The sequence below is a fragment of the Camellia sinensis genome, chromosome 7 (assembly GCF_055761805.1).
Source record: "Camellia sinensis isolate YWXY chromosome 7, ASM5576180v1, whole genome shotgun sequence".
In the NCBI taxonomy this organism is placed as follows: Eukaryota; Viridiplantae; Streptophyta; class Magnoliopsida; order Ericales; family Theaceae; genus Camellia; species Camellia sinensis.
Window position 1 is genome coordinate 174,326,505 of NC_138967.1, and position 17,012 is coordinate 174,343,516.

Consider the following 17,012-nt stretch of genomic DNA (forward strand, 5'->3'; position numbering starts at 1 on the left):
AAGTGTACATGTGTGGCTGTGAACTGTGACGTGAAGCTGTGTTCGGAACCGTATAGGATAGATCTATTATTTGTAGGCCAAGGGCCCTTTATGTTATTTATTAGCCATGTGCCATTCTTGTAAGGGTTACACCCTGTGTATGATGTAAGCCTCAGGGTATTTAATTTGATTTATAACATCTATGCATGTTTTCGTTATAGAACATCCATTCGACTTAGATCTTGTATCTAGGAATGTATAAAATTAGATAAACACACATATTGTGTGACTATATAATATTCATGTGCGTGATAGTTGTTATCTATTGTTCATCATCGAATGGTTTATTCACGTGAGCCGGACCTTGTAAATCCGGGGCGTGACAAATTCTGTTGTGCTGTAGTTGAAAGTTGCGTCGAAAAATAGGAGATAGCAAGAGGGGGATACAAAAGAATTAACGTATTGTTCTTGTCGTACGTGATGTTTTATTTTTTAGTTAATGACATGATGGAGAGTCATTTAATACTTTTGCCGAATTGCAAGGGATGGCCTGGTGGACAAAGTGTTCCCTCTCTAAGTATGATTGCTAGGTTTGAGTTTTTTTGCTATGAAATGCAACTTTTCCTTTCCCTATTAACCTCTGCTATGGATTGTAAGAAACAAAAAACAAAAACAAATACAATACTTTGCAGGAGCAGATAGTGAGAGTTGATAGTTGTGGTTTATCAAAATCTGTGGATGGAATGGAGATGCATCAGTTATACGATAAGGAAATATGATGTAATTCTTTTCTCAAATTTCTTATTAAGAATGTTTATAGCTTGATCATCAAGTTTGTTAGAATTAGTGGAAGATTGCTCTTGGCTCAAAGACACTTTAATCAACTGTTATGTGTCTTGCAACCTTTGGATGAGTTGCTTGGGCTTTAGTGTCCGTGTTTTCTACTAGTATTGCAGCTTTGTTTTCTACTGGTGCTTCGGCTATGGTTGTAGTTGTGTTGTGTTTTCATGAATTTTCAATGACATTTTATTCATGTCATTTGTTCTTATCCAATGCAGGTTCAAATATCAAAAAAAGGAAAGAAGAAGTAGATAAGACAAACTCAATGAAAAAAGGTCTCTTTTTTGTTGTAAGTTTGATTATCTATCTACTTGGCTATTTATTTACTGATATTGATACTAATATGTCACACTAAAATTATGGTTTAAAAGTAGCATCAGTACTGGTCATGGACTCTTTTAAAAAATAGTGCACAAGCTATAGGGTCCATAAATTGGTGGTCCTTTTATTGACTAATGCCTCAACTGCATGCTTCCATGGTTTAAGGTCAGATGTTATTATAGATTAGTTGCATGCTTCCATGTTTATATGTTTTTTGCACTCACTATTGCTTCACCTATAAAAAAATTATAATGTTCCAGAATGAAAGATAGATTTATAATGTTTCAACATGCATCTCATTATTGGTCTTATAGTTGTCTTATAATAGTTCCAACTTGTTAAGCATATGCTAATTGGCCTATTATGGAATGGGCACTACAACAAAATTAATTTTTTACGGCACCACATTAATGACATACAACAAATGCAAGCCGTAGTTTCTCACTTTTACGACTTGTTTTTTTGCACATTGTAAATAATTTTCCAACCATGGAGTGTCTATTGCGTAGGCCATGAATGGTAATAACAATGATTTTTTTATGGCTTGCAATGTTTGCCGCAAACAATAAAACTTTCTATGACATGTATATGGTATGCCATTAATATATCAACTATACAAGATACACATACACTAGCTGTGAAAAGTATTGCACTTTTCACAACACACACAATGCCTGCCATTAACAGTATTGCACTTTTTATGACACATAATGTATGTTGTGAATTGTATAATAATAAAAAAAAGGCGCCAAAATGAAATTTATGGCACCAATTCACCCAAAAAAAAAATAGAAAAAGAACATATACATCAACTGTTTGGCTTCTAATAGATTCTAATCATTTGAGAGACTGGTTCGAAGGGTTTCAATCTCTCTTTGGCAGTGACTGACGGTACGACGACTGGCTTGACAACGATATCCATCGCCGTTTCGCTCGTCGTCTCATTGGTCACTTCCATCTTCTAACTCGGTAGTTGTCTTCCGTTTTCTAACTCGTCTCTTTGCGGCTTCGATTAGCAAAATGAAGTTAACGACTGGACTTAATAGTGTCGGGCACAAAGAGGGAGATAAGGGATGGTACACACTCCTACTCTTCTCTTCTCTATCTCTCTCTCTCTCTCTCTCTCTGATTTGCCCTAAACACATTTCATTTGGGGGAAATCAACCCACAAATCTGCACAAGTTCGAAGCAGAGATTAGGGCACTGATTATTTTCTGGGTTTTAGTTTTTTCTCTTCAGTTCCAAGGAGATTTGATTCGCAGGGGTACGGATTTTGTCTATTGAGATTATTGATTTATGTTTTTTCTTGTTTGTGTTTGTTCGAATATGATGTTTGATTTCATCACCTATTTTGATCTAAAACCCATTTTTAATCATTTTGCGTATTTATACCTAGCAATATCAAAATTTAAGTATCTATCTATCTTTATATACTAAGTATATATATAATTGTTTTATATATATAGTATGTGCTTTTCCTTTTTGATATGTTGATATCTTAGTTTCGCATTTAATATTTTACTAGTTACATAGTTTGTAATGTGAATTCAAATCCTAATTTTTTGAAACAGAATCGAATCAAATTGAGAAACGTGGTAAGATTTGGCACAAACCATAAAAAATAATGTTAAACAATTATATATATATATATATATATATAAAAGAAAAGAAAACGAGCTAGATCTAACATTCCCTCTTAGAAGTTGTATTCTAGCATTTTCATGAATTAAAAAGGGGTCAAAATCCATCAGATCTAACAGTTTCAAGAATCACTTAAATCGTAAATGTTAAGCGAATTGTGAATCGTGCTAGATTCACCCATAGAAAAATAAAGACAGAAAAAATAAAGAAGAAATATTGAGATACAGTATTCCAATCTTTCAGATATTTTACTACCAGGTATAAGAGATATGCTATCCATTTTCTTTTTACTAGCTTTCTTCCTTTGTTCCTTGATGATGTCTGTGGCTTTATTAACAACAAATTACTAGTTGTTCCATTCAACATCAACTTTGTTTTGCAGACTATTATAAATGTATTTTTCTCTGAAGTGTTTTTGTGTTTACTTAAGGTTACTCTAATTTAGTTAGGTAGCTATTATCATGCTCTTATTTCCTGATTTATTTGTGGGTGCAACATCAGTTCAATAAATAGGAATTATTAGTACTTAAATTGTTAAGATAGTGTATCCTGTATATGACCTAACAAGTTCCTGTAGGCAAAAAAATTGTCATTTTACTCTGAAAACATGAGACGGGGGTTTTCTCTTGATGACATTTTTGTACTGTATTGAGAATACATTGTGTTTTTGGAATTAACATTTCTATCTTTATCTTGAATTAGAAACTGGATAGCTTACCACAGGCCTGGTAAGTTCCTTAAAGCAAAATGACATAAAAGAGGTTTCTTAAGTGGCCAGTCATCACCTCACCACATACCATGGAAATTATGCAACTCGAAATGTTGAATTTTGAAGTTATTGTATAGCATATTAGCATGACGAAGGTTGCTACTTAGGGGCCTGTATCTTCCAATGCTCGTCATTTTGGGAAACACCCATTAGTTTCATATCATTTTAATTTTTATGTGAAAACAATGTTTAAAGTTTCATAAAACTATTTCAAAGTGTTTTTAAAGAATTGATGTTTTAAGAACTCCTCGCTTGTTTGTTTCAACAGAAATTCCTTGTGGGAAAGTGAGAAACGAAATATATTTGAAGAGATCCATCATTGATTTTGTAATGTTGTCATACCACACTACTAAGTATCTTGTGGAACTTGCTGTGAATGGTTCTAATATTTTTTTTCTTGTATTATGATTGTATTAAGAGTTTTCTTGATCATCTTATCTTGGTCTTGTTTTGTGTGAAACCATAGGTGCCTGAAAGAGTCAATTTCATCTTTTTCACTTGTGTGAGGATTTTTCATGCAATCTTTCATTTGTGTTCTTGATTTTCTTTTTGTAGGAATCTCCAATACAGTTGGCTGGAAGGCAAGTTTACATAGAAGAGAGGAGAGCAAACATTAGCGGTACTTCTCGAGGAGGCAACATGTCTCTCAAACTGCTTTTCCTATTAATTATAATTTTTTTTTCATATTAATTATAATGATGAATTGGTCTAAATTACTTTGTTTTGAAGTATTCATTTTATTGTTCCTTACATGTAATTTGATCCATTAAAGGAAACACTTATCAAGGGGCTAAATCCCTATATTACTTTGTGCAATACTCTTTGACAATGCCTGCAATTGATTCTTAGTGTGGCCTTCTGACATTTTCCTTTTTAATAAGCCGCAAAGAGAATGTTTTCCTTAATTAGAGCACATCATATCCATCATTCTTGACGATGTCATCTCCCAACAAAATTTTACACTTTGACCACATCAAATTCCTAAGGGGAAGCTATGTTGTTTAAAATGACTTGTGAACTCTTTAATTATTTTTGAAAGTTCACTGGGGGAAGGATGCGGAAGAACTACATTTTTCCTAGTTTTAAACTTGAAAAATACATCATTTGTAGCATAGAGATAATTGATAATTGTAGTGGGAATTGTGTAATTTTCATTGAGGTCCTTTAAGTTATAGGATATGGCATGCAATTAAGCTTTGACTATCAGCTATATCCATATTTGTAGCTTTCTTTGGTTGCAAATCTGGCACAAATTTGGCAGGTTTTTTTTTTTTTTTTTAAAAACTATGGCAGGTTTGGCTGGTACATTGTAGCGAAGTGAGTTAAGTGATATGAGTTATAAAATAGGGTAGCTAATGTTATAGAGGGTCTTTTTTTAGGGTTAAGCATGTAAGGCCTCAAAGCACTTTCTAACTGTTTGTCCATGTAGGTTCCAAGCTGGTTCTTTTTTACGGAATGTGTGTTGAACGTAAGTGAGGCAAAAGTTAGGTGAGTTGGTGTGTTCCCTTCTCTTTGAGGGTTGAGTGGCGTGAGCTTTCAAATATATTATATTTTGTTTGCAGGTACACAGCTGGTCCTTTTTTAGGGATGTTGTTGTTGAGGATTGAGTGACTGAGTTATAAATTGTTGGTTACACTACAAGAAAAGTGGGCTTAAAAGACGGAACTTTTTGCGACGGCACAACTTGCCGTCGTGAAAAAATGTGACTTTTTGAGATGACACAACTTGCCGCTGCAAAAAATAGAGTATTTGTGACGGCAGAAAATGCTGTCATGAAAAAGGAGAGCATTTGCGCTGGTAGAAATTGCCGTCGCAAAAAAAAATAGAGTATTTGTGACGGCAGAGATTGTTGTTGCAAAAAAATAGAGTTTTTTGCGACAGCACAAGCTGCAGTCGCAAAAAAAAAAAAAGAAGAGTTTTTTGCGACTGTAATAGGTAATGTTGCAAAAAAAAAAAGGAAAAAAAAAAAAAATATATATATATATTGTAGCTTTGAGACGACTTCATATATATATAGTCACAAAATGGTTTAAATAAATGTAACGGTATTTTTCTGTCACAAAAAAAAAAAAATGTCGTCTTATTCTTTTGATATAACATTTCTCTTTTCACCCATTTTTTCATCTTTCTATCTCTCTGTCTCTGTCTCTCTTCTCTTTCTCTTTCTCTCTCTCACTCATCACTCTTGTCTGCCTGTGTGTCTGTCTATCTCTCTCTCTCTCTCTCTCTCTCTCTCTCTCTCTTTTTCTCTCTGTGTCTCTCGCCCATCTCTCTTCTCTTTATCTCTCTCGCTCATCTCTCTCTGTCTCTCTCTCGTTTATCTCTTTTCGCTCCTTTTCTTTCTTTCTCTCTCTTTCTCTCTTTGTTTGTCTCTTTTCACCCATTTTTTTCATCTTCCTCTTTCTCTTCTTTTTTTCTCTCTCACTCATCACTCATCTCTCTTTGTCTATCTGTCTATCTGTCTGTCTCTCTCTCTATCTCGGTGTGTGTCTCTTACTCATCTATCTCTTTTCTCTCTCTGTTTCTTTCGCTTATCTCTCTTCTCTCTATCTCTTTCATCTCTATTCTCTTTTTATCTTTCTCGCTCATCTCTCTATCTCTCACTCTCTTGTTCATCTTTCTTCTCTCTATGTCTCTCTCGTTTATCTCTCTTCTCTCTATCTCTCTCTCTGTCTCTGGTTCACCTCTCTTTTCTCTCTATCTCTTTTTCTGTCTTTCACTCTCTATCTCTTTCTCTTTCTCTATGTCTCTCTCTCTCTTTGTCTCTCGCTCATCTCTCTTCTCTCAATCTCTCTTATCTCTCTTCTTTCTCTATCTCTCTCGTTCATCTCTCTCTTTGTCTCTCTCCCTCATCTTTCTTCTCTCTCAATCTCTCTTTTTCTATGTATTTCTCTCGATCATCTCTTTTTACTCTCTTTCTCTTTCTCTCTCTCTCTTTGTCTATCTCTCGCTCATCTCATTTTTCTCTCTTTTTTCTGTCTCTCTCTGTCTCTATCTCTCTATCTCTTTCTCTCTCACTCATCACTTTTCTCTCTCTATATCTCTCTGTCTGTCTATCTATCTCTCACTCTTCTCTCTCTTTTTTTTTCTCTGTGTCTGTCTATCTGTCTCTCTCCCCCATTGTGTTCACCTTGTTCACTCTCTCCCTCCCCTCTTCTCTATTTATCGAGCTCTCCACTACAAGAAAATACACTTTTAGTGACCACTTTGTTTCTTTTTCTCTCTCTCGCTCATCACTCTGTCTTTGTCTTTATCTCTATCCCTCTTCTCTATCTATCTCTCACTCATCTTTCTCTCACCACCCATCTCCTCTACCATATTCACCACTATTGCAAATGTCATTCCACTACCACCATTATTACCATTGTTGCCACTCCACCTCTACGACTACCATTACTACCACCATCGCTACCACTCCACTACCGCTACCACCATTGCTACCACTACTGCTACTACTACTACTACTACCACCTCTCCTCTACCACCGCCACTTCATCTCCTCTACCACTACCACAACTTCACCACTAATCTCCTTCGCCATCACCATCACCACCACTACCACAACCACCTCTTATCCACCACCTTCACCACTACTGCCGCTCCCTCTTCTCTACCACAAAAAATTAGCTCTTGATTTTTAGTAACAAAAAAAAATTGGGCCGCAAAAAAATATTTTTCATTGACCATAAAAAATTAACTTTATTTTAACGAAAAATATTTTTCATTAAAATATTACCCTTACTTCTACCAAATAAAAAAAAATCATTAAAATAAAAATGAAACAAATAAATTTTCAACCTCAGTAACTAAAAAAAATACAAAAAAAAAAAAATCATTAACTACAAAATTTTCATTAAAAATTAAACTTTTCACAACGTATAAAAAGTTAGCCGTTAAAAATATTTAACTTTACATGATACTCAATTTCTATCGTAAAAGCTATGATCCAAAAAAAAAATAGCGCTAAAATTAAAAAAATTCAGGCGCCAAATGCCAAAACAAATATTAAAAAATATATATATCAAAATACATTAACTTTTGGCTTCTTCTGACTTCTTCTAATAAAAAAAAGAAAATAAAAGGGTCCATCGAAAGGCATGTAAAAGAGAGGGAGCGGGAGTGAGAGACAACGGCCAGAAGCTCCACCACCGCCATCGCCACCGCCGCCCACCGACACCTTTGCACAAGAGGGCATCAAATCGGGTATTTGGACATCAATCAGAATACCCTCCAATCTTGTGAAGAGTCGGCGATTAGGTAACTAAAAAGCTTTTTTCTTGAATTTTTTTATTTGTTGTTTTGTCTAATGCCCACCATGAACCAATGAGGACAAAAACCAAATGCAGAAAATTAAATACGATGCACAAAATTGCTTCCTTCTTCTGTTGCAGAAATCCCAATGTAGGTTTCTTTCCCCCTCTCTTCTTAGCCTTCCTCTGTTTTGGAGTTGTTTATGCGAATCGTATCTGTAATTGGGTTTTTCTTACAAAAAATCAAACATTGGAATCTAGTTTTTTTTTTCCCCTTCAATGTGATCTGGGTTTTGCTTTATTTTTCGTCTTATCCCAAATGTTGTTTTCCTCTCACGTTAAGCATTGGATTTGACGTAGCTGAGCTATTTTATGACTGTTATTCATACATCCACCTCCATTATTGGGTTTCTTTACACTGTCATTTGCTTTTTGAAATCTTGATTTCTTTGAGTTTAAAAAAAGGGGAAAAAAGAGAAAAGAGAAAGAAAGAAAGGAAACAAATCTTGTGAGATTATTATTATTATTTGGAAGGATTCGGGGGATACCTGCTGCCCTTAAGGACATTAGTTACTGCTACACCTTTAAACTGCCACCTTTTGGTCAGGCCATGACTTTTCCTCTTATTGTCTTTGTGTGAACCATTATGCTTTCCAAAGTTTGAAAAGCTATTTCCTGAAGGATCTGTGCTCTTTAATATAGTAGTTGTAAAATAAGAATTAAGAGCAGAAATCTCTCACACTCAAGGATGGAGTGGGGACTAAGGTATGTATAAAAAAATTTAACTTAATTTTAATACATAATAGAATTTGTATTTGTTCAATTCATTTCTTAATGGGTTTGAATTTTGTTTTTTTATAAATAAATCTTTGGTTTTAGTTTGATTATTTGATTAAAAAAACGTCAATTGATGGTGTTTGATTACAATTCTAGATTATAGATTATTTGATTTTTTCAACTTATTTAACTCAGAAAAAGTGAGATTACTTGTAATTTTTTTCAACTTAGGAATGTGCTTGAATTCATCTAAAATTAAGTGGAATAGGTTTGAATTTTCCATAGTGGTGGAGGTTGTGCCTCTTTGAGTTGGTTCAGATCATGGTTGTTTTGTTGTGGTTATGCCTCTAATTGGGTTGCTTCAAGCCATGATTTTTTTAGTTTGGTTGTCAGGTGGCATGAGAAGTGTCACTCTTCATGGTTTTCATGAAAATATTGTTGGCTTTGGAATTTCATTCTTAATTTTTTTTAATACAATTCCAAAAGGATGTAGCCATGGCTAGAACTCTATTTTTGTGTATATAACCTACTCTACTACACAATTTAATTAATTGAAAAAGTTGTGGGTGGGTTTACTGAATCCTGTAGTAACTAAACATACGCGACGCGACTTCATCTATAAGAGTGCTATATTTATCAATTTCTACAAATGTTGCCAGACTTTAGGATATCTGAAATGGTCATAACCGAGAAAATCCACAGAAATTGTGCAATATATCCGTAGCTTTACCTAATAAAATACAAAACTAAATACCAAAAAAAAATTGAAAAAATAAAAAACATGGAGAGAAGTTGCTGAGTGATCACAGAAGCATAACGTGTGCAGAAAAGGCAAAAGATCATAATAAAGTAAAAGAAAGCAGAATTAAAGAAAAAGAAAAAAAGTAACCATTGTAGAACAGGTTCCTACAATGAAGCTGGAATGTTCCTGAAATAGAAGCTATCATGTAAGAGGGAAGTTTGTGGTGTGGCACACTGGCCAGCTACCTAGATACTGGACATTTGAGCATGTACATTTGAATTGTCAAATGGATTGATACTTGAGGAAGATATTGGAGTGACACTTTGGAGCTACACAAATATTTATAATAAGGCTACTCCTTTAATTTAAACAAGTTTGAGGGGTGTCTAGGATTCCCAGTGTTGTGGAGTGGGTTTGAATCCCGGAATTGGCCTCTCTACAAACAGTTTGGGGAAGGTTGTCCGCTTATTCCTATCCTAGACCCTGTTCTGAGTAGGGAAACTTATGCATTGAGTACAACCCTTTTTTATTTGTAGGAAACTAAGAGAAATATGATGGTGGAACTTTGGGCATCATGGTGCTGTTATTATTATTATTATTATTAATTCTATTTGTTGCGTTTAAAATTCTTCAGATGAGTTTGAAGCACAAATTTATTTGTTAGGAGGAAAAAAAAAGGTATAAGGTTTGAACTGCATCATTGAACAATTTTAAGCTAGTAGCATTTTCTTTTATTTGTTGAACATACTTATAAAGCTCTTGGAACATATTAGAGGGTTCTCACAAGTCATATTGGTGTTAATTCTTAGCTTGAAAATGCCTCTTTACCTAAAGGATACATTAATCTCTTGTAGGTGGAATCAACAATAGAACACATTTGTCGTCATAATGGTGATGGAGCCATTCTTGTATTCCTCACTTGTTGGGATGACATTTCTAAGCTGCTTGAAAAAATTAAAGCAAACAGTTTACTTAGAGATCCCAACAAGTTTTCTTGTTCTTCCTCTTCATGGTTCAATGCCTACCATCAATCAATGTGAAATTTTTGATTGCCCACATGCCAATGTGAGGTATCCATCTTTCTTGTTGAGGTTCTATCTTTTGGTAAAGATTTATGATATTTTTTTATTTTTTATTTTTATCCTTAGCGAATGAATTAAATTTATTTTTAGCATTTGGATTTTTTCCAAAGTCATGTATTTTTTCTTGTCTCTTCAATTGCTTAGCTGTGTACTCAAACTTATGGTGATTCTCCATCAAGGATAGTTTTTTGTTATTCTTTTTTTGTTTTCTTCTTCTTTTCACTGTTGGTATTGGTGTGCAAATATACAGAAGACAACATAAGTTAGAAGATGCACTCGGATTTTCATTAAATAAAATTTCATTTTGTCGGTAAAAAAAATATTGGAGCCATAAGCTCTATGTAACACTTTCCTAAGCTTGATATTTGAGACGAAGTAGAATGTATATGGATTGTTGAAAGTTGAACAAGTAAATCAGAAAGAGAGGAAAAGAGAGGGATGGGTGAGAGGGGATGGGCATTATCTGAGATGATAGTCGTGAGGGAGAGAGAAGAGGCTTGATGGTGGGATATAGTGATTTTTTTTTAAGGATATATTGTGTGATGGCCTTCTAGTGAATTCTGTGAAAGTGAGACCAATGGTGTGAGATAGTGAGATCAACGCTTAGTTGTAGGGAGTTTTAAGAGAGAGCAACAACTAATATTTTTGATTAGCCCTTGTGCCAAAATAGTATTTACATGTGTGGAGTGATATTTCCAAACTTCGATACTTTGACATCGTACAATGTCAAATTAGAGCTTCGACATTGTTATTTTGGCATTCACCAATGCAAATGCACTTATTATATAAAAACATTTTAGTTTTTGAAATAATAGAGACAAGTATACTTCATTAAATAACAATGTTAGAGTCAGAAATTTAATTCAAAAATTAATAAAAATTTAAGTGTGTAGATAACATGACTCACTATGTACTAAATTTAGATTTAGACAGTATACTTTATTTTTCTAATCACTTTTTAAATTACTTGACTTTTTAAAAAATTAATACCAAGCGATGCCTAAGTGTATATATATACATACAAGTACACACAAATATAGACAATACGATCACCTGTGTATGTATGTAGTTTTCAGTAGACAAACTTACTGTTTTGGGATTTAGAGTTGGATTTTACTCCAGACAAATTAGTTTCTTAAGAAATTTAGAATTCGAGGTGTTAATGCCCTAAAATTACCAAACGGCATCGGATTAGCATGAAACTTGGCACACACGACCGTCTTGACACGAGAGACTTGTGGGAGAACACGGGACTCGAATCGGGTTCCCAATTTGGGAGTTAGAGCTGGATTTTACTATAGGAAAACTAGTTCTTTAAAAAACTTAGAATTCGAGGTGTTAACGCCCCAAAATCACCAAACGGCATCAGATTAGCACGAAACTTGGCACACACGACCGCTTTGGCACGTGGGACTTGTGGGAGAAGATGAGACTCGAATTGGGTTCCCGGTTTGAGAGTTAGAGCTGGATTTCACTTTAGGCAAACTGTTCTTTAAAAAAACGTAGAATTTGAGGTGTTGATACCCCAAAATCACCAAACGGCGTCGGATTAGGACGAAACTTGGAACACACGACCGCCTTGGCACGTGAGACTTGTGGGAGAAGACGGGACTCACATCGGGTTTCCGGTTTGGGAGTTAGAGCCGGATTTCATTTTAGGTAAACTAGTTCTTTAAAAAACTTAGAATTCGAAGTGTTAACGCCACAAAATCACCAAACGGCGTCGGATTAGCACGAAACTTGGCACATGTTGCACGAGAGACTTGTGGGAGAAGACGGGACTAGAATCGGGTTCTCAGTTTGGGAGTTAGAGCCGGATTTCACTCTAGGCAAACTAGTTTTTTAAAAAACTTAGAATTTGAGGTATTGACACCCCAAAATCACCAAACGGCGTCGGATTAGCACGAAACTTGGTACTCGCGAACGCTTTGGCACGTGAGATTTGTGGGAGAAGACGAGATTTGAATCGGGTTCCCGGTTTGGGAGTTAGAGTCGGATTTCACTTTAGGTAAATTAGTTCTTTAAAAAATTTAGAATTCAAGGTGTTAACGCCCCAAAATCACCAAACGGCGTCGGATTAGCACGAAACTTGACACACACAACTACCTTGGCACGAGAGAGTTGTGGGAGAAGACGGGACTCAAATTGAGTTCCCAGTTTGGGAGTTAGAGTCGGATTTTGGTCTAGGCACAATTATTTACTTAATTATCTTTCTAATTGTATAGTAGTTAAATTTTTATGTTTTTTTTTTGTAATTAACATATTAATACATTATTATATTGTCATTAATTATTTTTAATTTTTTTTCCAGATATTTTTGGAGTAGGAGTTTGCTTCTTGTGGATTTCATGCCTGTGAAGAATGCTACTAATTTTTGTTTTTGTACCACAAAGAATGCCGAGGAAAACTTTTAATTTTGATTTATGTTGTTTTGAATTATGAATAACATTACGTATTTAAACATTATATATGTATTATGGAACATTATGTACTGGGTTAATTTTGTTAATGTATAGTTATGAATGCAAGGATATGTTTATTATGGAGAAATTATTATTTTTATACAGGAATTTTTATATTATTATGCAATTATTGGTTTTTTTTTTTAAAAAAATTTCATTGAATACAGGTAATTTTAATATTTTTAATTAATTTACAGTAGGTTTTTTTTGTTTTTTTTGCGATGGCACCAAACCGTCACAAAAAATAGGTATTTTACAATTTTTAATAAATATTGCATTTTTTGCGACGGCACCACAACGTCGCAAAAAATCAAAAACCTTTTTTGCGACATAATCAATGCTGTCGCAAAAAAAAAAAAAAAAAAATTTGCGACAACAATTTCTACCTTCTCAAATAATATTTTTGGTAACGGTAAAATAGTGCCGTCGCAAAAAGGTCTATATTTTTACACGTTATTGGTGACAGTAAAATGTCGTCGCAAATAGTAACATAGTCGCTAAAAAGTTTTTGCAACGCTCTCTATTGTGAGCCCCCTTTTGCTGTCGCTAAAAGTCATTTGCCATCGCTAAAAGTTTTTTGAGACGGCATAATGAGTATTTGCGATGGCATTTTGCCGTCGCAAAAAATTGAAATTTTTGTAGTGTTAGTTCTTGTGTTGTTCTTGGTTGTTATCATTTTGTTATAGAGTGGTTCCTGAGTGTCTGTGGGTTGAGTGACTGAGCTATAAATAAGGGCATTACCTTGCTTCTCATTGTTTGTTGAATACTCCCCGGTGGTGTTGATTGCTTGGCCTTTCAGGATCTCTTTGTGGAGGTAGTTGGCAAGTTTCCATTTTTTGGGGATTTCTTCTAGTTGTTGTAGCTGGGCTTTCTTGTTTTTATCTCTTGTTGCTCCTCTGATTCGCTCTTGTGCTACTACTACTGTTACTGCTGTGCTGGGGGGTTGCTCCTGGGCTGTCTAAGCAGTGTGCTTCTGCTTTGAGCTGTTATGGGATTTGTGCTGCTTAGGCAGTGTGTTTGCTGTATGTGTATTGTTGCTCTGAGGCTGGTTTTTGTTGTTGATGTCCTATTGCGGGCTCCCTTTGTCTGCAGTTGTAGTGTGCTACCGTGCAGCCTGTGTTGTGTTTTTTGGAGTGTGCTGCTACTGGTTTTGCTTAGGTTCAACTGGAGCTGGTCTTAATGAGCTGTTGCTGGTTGTGTGGTTGTGTGTAGCTGCTGTTTGGGCTGTCATGCAGCTTTGTGGCTATGGTTTTTTATTTGTTTCTGGTTGGGTTCTGCTTTCTCATGTGGGCTATACATGGTGTCCTTGTTTGTAGATGGGTTACTTTCCTATTTTAGTTTGTTAGTCATCTGGCTTTCTATGGTTCTTGGTCAGTTTTTTTTGATGGTTGCCATCTTTTCTTGTTTTTTAGTTTTTTTTGCTTTTGTTGGCTGCTCTATTTGTATACCTTTTAGGTCCTGGGTCATACCCCTTGTATTTGTGTATTCTTTTGTCTCTTATATTATGACTTATTCACCTAAAAAAATAAAATAAAATAAAAAAATCCATATTTGTCAAAATATTACGTGTTTTACTATGTTATAGCCTAGTGGTTTACGTATTTATGGATTTTTCTTCTCATTTTACTTTATGACTAAGTTCGATTTATGCAGGTTAAAGAAGCAGGAACTAGCGTCATTTGCCAAGTCAGATGAAGATGTCTTACGTGCTATAGAACAATCTGTAAAGAGAGATTTTAGGGTGAGGAAAATAGTAGAGGTGAACATAGGATGCACAGAGGTGGTGAACGTAGGATGCACTCACAACAAAATAATTAGGTAAATTTTGTATGACATTATTAATTTACTCATTTGCATTTTTCTCATGCTTCTGCTTTTGTTTGCTTGCTTGCTTGCATTTCTACTCAAGAGCTTTTGTCAAATTTTCATAAACATCCCATATTGTCTACTAAATTTGAGTAAACAAATATAACTTGATATTGTATTACAATTTTTTTAGGCTGATGAAAACAATGAAGGCGATGAAGATATTTGGATAAATTTTATATGGCATTAATAATAACCTTAATTTTGTCTTCAATTCATTAGCTTATCTTATGTATTGCTGTCATGATAGTTGCATGATGCAAATGATACTGGAAATGGTGGATCTTTGGACAATGCTAAATGTAAATTGTTGAATTGGGATGGAACAAAAGCGGTGGTTGTAGAAGACACAATTTCATCAACAGATTCTAAAGCATTGGTACATCACATGCCTCTTGGCCTTGGGTGTTGGAAAGTATGGGTTAACCATATTATAGTCAATGCGCCATTGTTTCGCCCTAATCGTGAGATGTTTGTGCTCGAGAATGCTATTGGAAGCACTGTTGCTTGGCCAACCCATTTCATTAGCTTTGACTTTGAGTAGAAATCCTAACATCTATGGATAGTTTTTGAGGACTTTGATGAATAGATTTCTATAATCATTGGATAGTTTTGGGTAATGTTTACAAACTTAAATATTTACATTTTTGGATGGTTTATAACTTTTTGGATAATTTAGAACTTAAGGATAGTCCTTTTGGATGTTTTTGAACTTGCGGTTAGTTTTTGGATGTTTGGAATGTATGTATTGACAATTTTTGAATGTTTATAATTTATGGATATATTTTATTTTTTATGGTTGAAATAATATTTTGGTGGTTGATTGATATTTTGTGAAGCTTGTTTGTAATATTAGATTGAACAAAACATGTCAAAATAAAATCTGCTGAATTTAAAAAAAAAAATGCACATTCTATGTCAAGCAAATTAGGCCATTATATGAAATATTCCACAGCATTTCACGAATGCTGTGGTATGTCCTACTTATCTATGACAGGCTAAGCAAGTTGTTGTATTACATATTTTACGGCACACAATCAGCGTCGTTATTGGTCCCACCAAATAACGGCATGCAAAAGTAGTCATAGAAAAAGTAACAATGACGCACAAAATCTGCTATTAAATAGCTTTTAACGACGTACTATAGCATGTCGTTGAAAGTGAATGACTTTCCATGATTGGTCATAATATGACGTGACGCTGCACATTATAAAAGGGTTTTTACGGCATGCATTTGGCGTCGTAAAAACCCTTTTCTGTTGTAGGGCCAATGAGGGTTTTTGGTTTTTCTTATTTGTTTTGAATTGTTGTGTTTTTTCAGTGCCACTATTCTGTCAAAAGTGGGATACTCATGATCATGTCATTGGCAAGATGGAACCAAATTATTGATGGTGGGATTAATGGAGTTGGATGATGGTTTTGATGAAGATGCATTTTGATGATACTTTACGTATGAATGATTGAGAGAATTTTTTAAGCACTATTTCCCCTTCTCCATATAAAAAATACGTTATGTATTTTTATGCATCTCATTTATGTATTTTGATGACATTTTCCTTCTCGGATTAGATCTCTTTTTGTATGAATGATTGAGTACTTTTATGCATTATTTCCCTATCTCCATATAATGTTATATGATGTGTTGATTACAAGACATATTGGATATGTAAAAATTATGATTAGCCTGATGCATGTTAGCAAGAGCTGAATTAGCTTGATGCCTCTTTCTTCGAGCTTTAAGGCTTCAAGAGCAGTAAGGGATGTTCATATTAAATGTATTGATAAATTTGAGCCATATGTGTTCTTATACAAATTTTCAATTAATTATCCAGCTATGCTTAGAATCGGGAAGAATAGAGAGAGAGAGAGAGAGAGAGAGAGAGAGAGAGAGAGAGAGAGAGAGGGGAAAAATGGCGTTTTTCTTAAAAATGCCACCAAATGATGTCACTTGTGAGTCTATTCAAAAAAAAGAAAGGTGGTGTTTTTTAAGAAAACGCCACTAAATGACGTCATCATGATGTCATACGTTAATTTTGATGGAAATTTAAACTGGCATCAAAGATTTTGCCTATTGTCTTTTGCGATGTTTTTTAAACATTGCGAAACTATTACAACGGCCGCATCAGCGACGAAAATATTAAACGTCGTAAAAACCAATTGTGGCCTTTTTTAGGCCTACACCGCTAAAAGTCAATTTTCCTATAGTGTACTATTAGATATGGTTACTATACTTAAATATTCATTATAAGTTTCAATCTTTTTCTCTGTTTTAAATATTGTGAA

The 17,012-nt window shown here is 34.5% G+C and overlaps 1 protein-coding gene across 8 annotated transcripts; it reads left to right on the forward strand.

Moving 5' to 3' along the window:
* The first annotated feature begins 1,948 nt into the window (after positions 1 to 1,948).
* LOC114299725 (uncharacterized) lies at positions 1,949 to 16,385 on the forward strand. 8 transcript variants are annotated; one of them, XR_014336424.1, is made up of 6 exons: positions 2,223 to 2,404; positions 4,106 to 4,169; positions 4,980 to 7,807; positions 10,174 to 10,389; positions 14,517 to 14,681; positions 14,980 to 15,534. XR_014336424.1 is itself a non-coding variant. In XM_028244572.2 (5 exons), the coding sequence occupies exons 3-5, from the start codon at positions 10,208 to 10,210 to the stop codon at positions 15,041 to 15,043; spliced, it is 411 nt and encodes a 136-aa protein (XP_028100373.2). In that variant the 5' UTR covers positions 1,968 to 2,216; positions 4,106 to 4,169; positions 10,174 to 10,207; the 3' UTR covers positions 15,044 to 15,534. The 8 variants fall into 8 exon arrangements, 5 of the variants coding, with proteins under 5 accessions (XP_028100373.2, XP_028100381.2, XP_028100393.2 ...); XR_014336425.1 differs by lacking the exons at positions 2,223 to 2,404; positions 10,174 to 10,389 and adding an exon at positions 1,949 to 2,216; XM_028244572.2 differs by lacking the exons at positions 2,223 to 2,404; positions 4,980 to 7,807 and adding an exon at positions 1,968 to 2,216.
* The last annotated feature ends 627 nt before the right edge of the window (positions 16,386 to 17,012 follow it).

Coding starts and splice junctions, on each gene's coding strand:
- LOC114299725 (XM_028244572.2), top strand. CDS start 10,208: ATGGTGATGGAGCCATTCTTGTATTCCTCACTTGTTGGGATGACATTT. Junction 10,390..14,516: donor TGCCCACATGCCAATGTGAG/GTATCCATCTTT, acceptor CGATTTATGCAG/GTTAAAGAAGCAGGAACTAG. Junction 14,682..14,979: donor ACTCACAACAAAATAATTAG/GTAAATTTTGTA, acceptor CTGTCATGATAG/TTGCATGATGCAAATGATAC.